Source organism: Haliotis rubra, unplaced genomic scaffold (assembly GCF_003918875.1).
Source record: "Haliotis rubra isolate DU_JTF1 unplaced genomic scaffold, ASM391887v1 Scf1188, whole genome shotgun sequence".
Classification (NCBI taxonomy): domain Eukaryota; kingdom Metazoa; phylum Mollusca; class Gastropoda; order Lepetellida; family Haliotidae; genus Haliotis; species Haliotis rubra.
Genome location: NW_025765101.1, coordinates 41,017 through 49,254, shown reverse-complemented (window position 1 = coordinate 49,254; position 8,238 = coordinate 41,017). Strand labels below are relative to the sequence as shown.

Genomic DNA, 8,238 nt, shown 5'->3' with positions numbered 1-8,238 from the left:
TTACGGTAATCCATTAATTAATTAATCTATTGGAAATGTGGCTTGTCCGGCTACAGCCATGTAACTGAAATGTGGCCTTCCCGGCAATAGTCATTCTTGAAATGTGGCTTCCCCGGCCAGTCACTGTGTCGTTCTTCTCCCCTTCTTAGCATAACTATACGTTTACCAATCCTCAAGTAACTAAGCATTCGTCTATTTCTTTTCAATGTCTCCTTAACATGAGTGGCTCTTATGCCACCGAACTATTTCACATTCAATATAATTCTAGTTTTGAGTAACTCGGCGCCTCAGAATAATTTGTTTGAGTACAACACTCTTTAACCTATGAATTCATCTTAGAATCATTCCATCTTTAAATCACCTTGAGATTCCCAAACAAAACCATAAATAAAGGAAGATAACATACACTAGATATTTGAAGAACGTCATGTTCTCACGACTGCATCTCATTTAGCTAACATTAAGTTAACTTCTGATAAAATACTGGGTATTTTTCACATTTAGATAATTGCAGTAAGTGTGTGATGATAGGCCACAAAGCTTCATGTCTTCGATGCTTTTGATGGCTCATTTCAAATGACACCACGTGAACCCGTGATTGTCCGGGATAGAATGGGTTTTCAGTAACCCATGGCAACTAACGGCATCGTGTGGTCTTGGTTGACACATGTCATCGTATCTGACTTCGTAGATGGATGCTCACGCTGTTGATCACTGGATTGTCCGGTCCAGACTCGATTATTTACAGACCCTCGCCATATATGAAGCGTGAATATTGCTGAGGGCGGCAATAAACAAAAAAACCAAACAACACATACCACTATTCAGTTGTAAGTTTACATATATTCATTTCGACCTGGAATAGATTTGCAAATAAGCTTATTTTAACATTGCGCCAACATAAAGACATGAACGTGAAATACCAAACACAGACATATATATATATATATATATATATATATATATATATATATATAATATTATATTACAGATTATATATTGAAACATTTGCTAACTTGAGACGTTAATTCAATAATACCAGTTAAATAATAATATAACAAGATTTCAATTAGATAATTAAACACTATGCTCATTAAATAATTCTACCAGATTCTAAGATGACAGACTGAATCATTTCTATCTTTTCTAACTCAGATTGTAATTTATCATATAAAGCTGTCATACACATATGTATAACATATAACAGATGCTGTTTCTAATAACCTAGTAATTGGACACAAGTATCCGCCATTGTGTGACCAATGTGAAATCACACAATGGCGGTTACACAGAATCTGCCCACAGAAAGTGACATGAGATCAATATGATATAGGTTAAGTTTAGCCACGAGGCAGTTCCGAAGCGTGTTCCAGGAAAAGATGAACAAAAGAGAAAATAGAATTCCTGGAAAGATATGTGGGGTGGCGATATGTTACGCCTGGTGTTGATCACAATAAGGCTTTGCCTTCCACTGACTGCAAGAAGAGTAAAATGTTCGAATACCTGAATGCCCCCTTTGAGAATTCCTGGATCCGCCCATGAACTGCCATGGGTCATGCACTCCCAGGTATAAAAAAGGGGACTTGGAGTAATGAACATATTTGTCGTCATTTCATAGTTTATTAAGTCATAGATCGGGAAGGGTATGTCAGGATATTTTGGGCTTTGTACATATTTGCCGTCACTTCTTTTGCTGTGTCACCGAACTGGAATTTTGCTGAATACGGCGATACTAAACAAACACATTTCTTTAGGAAAACATACAAGTTTGTGGATGAGAACCTTTTGTTTACTGCTCTTCAATGAGGACATATTGTGACAGCAACAGTCAACAGTTGACAGTCAACTTGGTACGGGAAGACATTGTACATCCATCCATCCATCCATGTTTGTATGTTTGTAACCGTGTTTGTCACGACCTTGACTCCTGAGAGTTTCCAGGACTTCAGTCCTTCCCCACAACGATGCGCTCGTGACACATGTAGCCTCACCTCAGGCAACTGTGAGTTTGTTCAAACTTGCTCTGTTCACCCAGCAGTGAATGGATAAGACACGTGACTGTTAACCTTCTTGTGGCCTACAGGCAGCTAGGGTAAACCGGGGTATTGTCCATTATTGTACTCTGACAGTTTTACATTGATACCCCACTCACACACAGAATGTTGACTCCGAGCTGACCAGTCCCAGTTTCATCTGATATCGTGAGGGGCGGTGGGGTAGCCTAGTGGTTAAAGCGTTCGCTCGTCATGCCGAAAAAAGGGTTCGATTCCCCACTTGGGTACAACATTTGAAGCTCATTTCTGGTGTCCCCCACCGTGATATTCCTGGAATATTGCTAAAAGCGGTGTAAAACTAAACTCACTCACTCACTCTTATTACGTGCACCAGCCAGGGTTATTTCTTGGTATCCTTCATGTCATATTAAACAATTTCTATAACTATCAAAAGCCTCTGCTAAAAGCAGAATGTTTTGTACGATACCGACTTAGTAAGCATGTGTCTTGAACAGTTGATCGTTGACTAGCCTTTGCACGTGTTTATGACGTGTGCCACCGATGGGGCAGGATACACTCGCCTTTTCGCGAACACCTGGTGTCATCAGTATTTGACAGTGCTCATAAACACATGCTCAGCCATCGTATCTCATGGTGTCAGTCACTGGTTTGTCTGGCCCAGACTCGATTTGTTCACAGACCACATAATACGCTAATACTGCAATACCGTTGAATGCAGTTGCCATCCATAGAGTATTATACCTTTCTTACTGTTGATTTCGAACACATGCTGATAATATAGTCAGATTTGTACAATCGACTCTGCTTTTAGCAGAGATTTCTTACAGATGTGGAAAGAGATTTGTCGTTTCTGTTTGAATATCTCTCAAGTAGTAACGACTCATACAATTTAGGAAAGTTGTTTGTAATAACTTTACTTTTATTTTCATTTAAGATTTTTTTGGTCTAAACTAAAGTAGTAAAAGCAGTATAATTTGGGGAAATTCCCACATGCTGTTTGTTTGATATACATAGTCCTGTTACACGTTGCCTACTGCATCAGTGGTTGCTTGGTGTGCGGGGCGCGGTGGGCGAGCTGGCTAAGGCGCAAGGCTAGTGATCCAGCGGGGTTGAGGTGTCGGGATCGAGCCCACCTGTGACCATGGAGTCAACTTTGTGTGCAGACTCTTTCAGTTTTGTCACAACCCCTAGTGTACAGTACACAACCCTGTGCACTTAAAAGAACCCAGGAATCCGTTGGTATTTGACCACATGAATACGTGCAAACGCCTAGTTGCGGGTACAGCAACGTGCAGTGAACATGGACAAAGTACTGTGACTATGTATCCCAGGCCACCCAGCTGTGAATGGGTACCTCGTTAGGATGAGAAAGCCACAATAACTCGGTGAGCCTAGTGGTAGCAAGAATTGTATACTCCCCAGGGAGTTGAGATTGATAATCCGATGTGCCGTTGAGATTGACATCCAATGATCGAGGGAAAAATACCAGCGCCTTGAGCATGCAATGCGTGGATATGAGCGCTATATAAATATCCTATAATAATAATAATATAAACATATGCCTCTAGCAGGAAATGTCATCGTATCCCAGTTGCGTAGGTCGATGCTCATGATGTTGATCACTGATGTTAATTACTGACCGCCGCCATAGCCTGGAATGTTGTTTGTTTTTTTTGTTTGTTTGTTAAACAACAAAGTCATGGTTTTAGCGAAGGTCTGTGTGTCTGTGGTTGTACTGAGAAATCCCATGGAGAGAATGGATGAAGAATCAGACATTTCTTGCTCCCGCAAGTCCTTGTTACTGTTGCAGAATGGTGTCGTTGTTCAAGCTCCGTGTTGACCATGATGCACACGGATGTCAATCTTCAATTCTAGTTCCGGTAAAAGTTTAGTTCATATGACCTGATGTCGGGTCCTCCATGGTGATATCGCCCCATGTCAGTCTACCATCTTAAAAACACAAAAATTAAGAATTACAACAAGTAAATACATTTGGTCTTGCCGATCCGTCGAACATAAGGATTACTTTGACTATATAAATGGCAATGCCACTGTCATGTTTCAGATGAATATTTGTTAGAAGGACCCCAAACCGACCCAATATCATATTTATTTTTAGTCACCAACCCATCCGAAGCAAACTTGAAGATGACTAGAATCCTCTACTAGATCTGTAATTTATGTTTGAATATGATTGTTTGGCGCCACAGATGACAACGGTACATCACTGACATCCTAGACACTGTTGTTGTACCACATTTCAATGACCATCCTCTGAACACAAGGCCAGTCTTCATAGACGATAATGCTAGGTGACCTGTGGTGACTTCCTACACCAACAGGCGGTAGCAATTCTACCTTGGCCCGCCTTGAGTCTAGCTCTCTAGAGTGAGTGAGTTTAGTTTTACGCCGCTTTTAGCAATATTCCAGCAATATCACGGAGGGGGCACTAGAAATGGGCACATTGTACCCATATGGAGATTCGAACGCGAGTCTTCGGCGTTACGAACGAACGCTTTAACCACCAGGCTACTCCACCACCCCCAGAAGATGTCAAAGAGACACACCAGTACAAAATCTTGATGTATTGGGACAAGCCCTCAATCAAGAATGGAAAGCAGTGCTTCAAAGTCAGATACAGTCAGGGAGTAAAGGGCCAGGGCTGTTGTTGCAGATGGTGGATGTTTCATCAGATATTGACATGGTATTCGGTTATTGATACATGTGTGATTTCCTGAGGATTGTACGCCAAAATATTGAACATGACCGCACTTGTTAACATCAATAGTTCTCAGCGTAACAAAATGGATTCTTCTACGAATAGACGTCAGTATTACATTCTTAGATTTGTCATTTAATTATTCTGTGTGGATCAGTTTATCAAAATAGTAAGTTAAATTGAGGCTTGGATAAGTCCCTTTGGTATGGTTAATGATAACACATTGATACTCGGAAAACATGCGGGGTATTGCGATACTACTGTTGTTTGGCAACCTTCATGTTAATAACTTTGTGAGGGAAACTTAATATTTCAGAATATAATTGTGAAGGCCATGGCGACATGCCAGGCAGTGAAGTACCAGTGGTACTCACGGGTCTTCCTCCTTCAGATTGAGACTTGCTTTAAAGGCAGCAGCCAAGGCGTCTCCATCACTCAGACCACCATTGTAGCAGGCATTGTTCCTCCTGGGGCTGGAATTGAACAAGAAATGGGGAAATAGTCGTCACTCTGCTGGGCTACAAAACGTTGTTAAATGGGAACAAATGCATTCTTTCCCTAGGTAGTTATGAGTTGGACGGAGGTGATCTTGGACGTTAAATCAAGGTTTCATAAACAATATTTTCCATCACATACCTGCATATTTTACAAGTGTCTGATCTTGTATATTTTTAAAGACCGTACGTTTCTGGTTCATTTCTACTGTGTGTTGGATAATATAGCTATCTATGTACCAAAGTAAAGCTTAGGTCAGCTGTGACATCATACACAAATATCTAGTAGCTCTTAACAAGCCACGTTTTGACAGCATGACACAAATACTCAATAGCTTCAACGAGCCACGTTTAGACATCATTACTCAAATACTCAATAGCTTCAACAAGTCACGTTTAAACATCATTACACAAATACTGAATAGATTCAACAAGTCACGTTTTGACATCATTACTCAAATACTGAATAGCTTCAACAAGCCACGTTTTGACAGCATTACACAAATACTGAATAGATTCAACAAGTCACGTTTTGACATCATTACTCAAATACTGAATAGCTTCAACAAGTCACGTTTTGACATCATTACTCAAATACTGAATAGCTTCAACAAGCCACGTTTTGACATCATTACACAAATACTGAATAGCTTCAACAAGTCACGTTTTGACATCATTACTCAAATACTGAATAGCTTCAACAAGCCACGTTTTGACATCATTACATACATAATGAATAACTTTTACAAGCGCGTTTTGGGGATAAAACTCACCGTCTTGCATGTGTCTCTTTCACATTCACACTTGTTTCAAAAGCAGCAGCAAGACCTTCAGATTCATCCAGATAGTCCTTATATCCATATGCCTCTTTTCCCTGGCTGTACACATAACATCCATTTCGCATTAAACTAGACGGCAAACGGAGTATAAACTAAACAATTAAGTCAAAGTATTTCCAATTATTTAAACTTTGTTAAACCTTTTCAATTTGCATTTATGTAAAATGGTGTATGGAGTCTTGCACATTTCCAATTTCCTTTCCAAGCAAGCTGTAATAAAATATCCTATTGATATTGTTTATATGAACTGTAATTTGCCTTTTTGAATTGCCAAATTATTTACTTATTTTCTATATTCAGAAATAATATTATCGAATATAGAAAGATGAGGAACATCTACCAAGATGTAATAAATACTAGTACGATATTTACTGTTTCATCCAAATGTAGGAAGTGCCATTTCTCGTGGGTACATACGAATATATTTTTCAGGTTTGGGATATGTTAAACGTCTCAAACATTCAGCCATACCACAATACTTGCTTGTGGTTTAAGTATATTAACAAACACAAAACAATTACTTACTGTCCTAGTCTTGACGTATAGTTGTGACGTGTTGATTGTTGATTGGTTGGATCACTTGGCCGATTTGGAATCATCAGTCGGTGATGTCTGACAGGATCTGACTTCTGTCTTCCTCGACACACCGTGTGGCTGTATTTATACGACCGGCCACAGTCAGGGCACACTTCCTTCACGTCATAGGCAGCTTTATCTTCCCGCTTCCCCGACCCACGAGAATGGCAGACTTCATGTTTGTGTCTGTAGTTGGCGCCACAGTCAGGACATATCTTGACCACTATTTCAGCTGGTTTGGGGTCGCTGTGTCTTCTACCACTGTCCGATACACTGGATCGCCCTGCTGTACTTTTCCCTAATGTATCTGATGGTTTGGGGTGTCCCCGGGTGCCTGAACTCTTACCCGCCGATGGTGTGGTAGGCCGCCAGGCACCGGTAATGTTACCTGCTGATGGAATGCTATGTCGCCCAGCTCCTGAACTGTTACCTGCTGATGGTGTGTTATGTCGCCCAGTTCCCGAACTGTTACCTGCTGATGGTGTGTTATGTTGCCCAGTTCCTGAACTGTTACCTGCTGGTGGAGTGTTATGTCGCCCAGTTCCCGAACTGCCAACCACTGATGATGAGGGTGTGCGGGAACTGAATGAGGAACCAGACTTGAAGCTGGATGATGTTTTCTTTTCCTTGCACCTCCACTCGTGAGATGCTAGACGCTTGAACCCAATTCCACAGTGGGGACAGATCTCACTCATGTTGGTCGATACTCACTACGGTACACTGAAAGCAAAATACTTACACTGTAAATTTATCGATTACTTTTCAGGGTTTATCAGCGCCGTACCCGCGCTCGAGGGTTTCAACAAATTGGTAAATATCTCAGGTGTGTTATCCGACATTTGAAACCTCACGCTACGCGTTCGGTTCCAAATGAAATTTAGAGACTATCAATTCTGCCTAACATTCATCTAATTTCCCAACACAGTACGTTTATCTCCTAATTATGTTGATGGGTTTTCTCGATCATTAGGCCGACACACCGCGATATAACTGGAATACCGCTAAACCCACTTATTTTGATAAATTGTTGCAATACAGATGGGCAAATTAATGACGTCATCAGCATGGGTAATAGGCTCCTCTTTGGGAAATACAATGTGAGTGAATAAGCAGCTAAATCATTAGGTACATTATAAGATAATGTGCAGTGACCTAATGATCTCACACAAATTATGTGTTCAGTAAGGCTGACTGACTGAGTTTGGTTTAACGCCGCTTTTAGCAATATTCCAGCAATATCACGGCGGGGGACACCAGAAATGGGCTTCACACATTGTACCCATGTGGGGATTCGAACCCGGGTCTTCGGCGTGACGAACCAACACTTTAACCACTAGGCTACCCCACCGCCTCCTGTTCAGTAAGGAAGTGAACCAAATGAGTTTTCAGTTTCAGTCTCAAACATAGATTCGATATCTCCGAAGTGGATGTAAACTGTTTAGAGGAGTAGTAAACATTAACGAGTACGTGAAAAGGGAAAAAACCCGTTTTTCAGTTTCCACCAATATCATGTCCGGGCGCCAGATATAGGCTTTACACATTATACTCATCTGGGAATCGAACCTAAGCTTTCGGCGTGACGAGCGAACGCTTTA

At 40.9% G+C, this 8,238-nt stretch overlaps 1 protein-coding gene across 7 annotated transcripts; it reads right to left on the bottom strand.

Moving 5' to 3' along the window:
• Positions 1-3,663: 3,663 nt before the first annotated feature.
• LOC124260226 (replication initiator 1-like) lies at positions 3,664-7,353 on the bottom strand. 7 transcript variants are annotated; one of them, XM_046694526.1, is made up of 6 exons: positions 7,158-7,353; positions 7,074-7,115; positions 6,593-7,031; positions 6,002-6,136; positions 5,109-5,207; positions 3,666-3,965 (listed from the first exon to the last, which is right to left on the bottom strand). In XM_046694526.1, exons 1-6 carry the CDS (start codon positions 7,336-7,338, stop codon positions 3,959-3,961), a joined length of 903 nt encoding a protein of 300 aa, XP_046550482.1. In that variant the 5' UTR covers positions 7,339-7,353; the 3' UTR covers positions 3,666-3,958. The 7 variants fall into 7 exon arrangements, with proteins under 7 accessions (XP_046550450.1, XP_046550482.1, XP_046550464.1 ...); XM_046694508.1 differs by having other exon boundaries at positions 7,074-7,353; XM_046694518.1 differs by lacking the exon at positions 7,074-7,115 and having other exon boundaries at positions 7,116-7,353.
• Between the last annotated feature and the right edge of the window lie 885 nt (positions 7,354-8,238).

What these genes read in the sequence shown, in the direction of transcription:
- LOC124260226 (XM_046694487.1), bottom strand. Translation starts at nt 7,338, where the DNA reads ATGAGTGAGATCTGTCCCCACTGTGGAATTGGGTTCAAGCGTCTAGCA. An exon ending in TATACGTCAAGACTAGGACA is followed by an intron (nt 6,137 to 6,592) that starts GTAAGTAATTGT and finishes TTTGCCGTCTAG; the next exon opens with TTTAATGCGAAATGGATGTT. An exon ending in AAAGAGACACATGCAAGACG is followed by an intron (nt 5,208 to 6,001) that starts GTGAGTTTTATC and finishes GTTCAATTCCAG; the next exon opens with CCCCAGGAGGAACAATGCCT.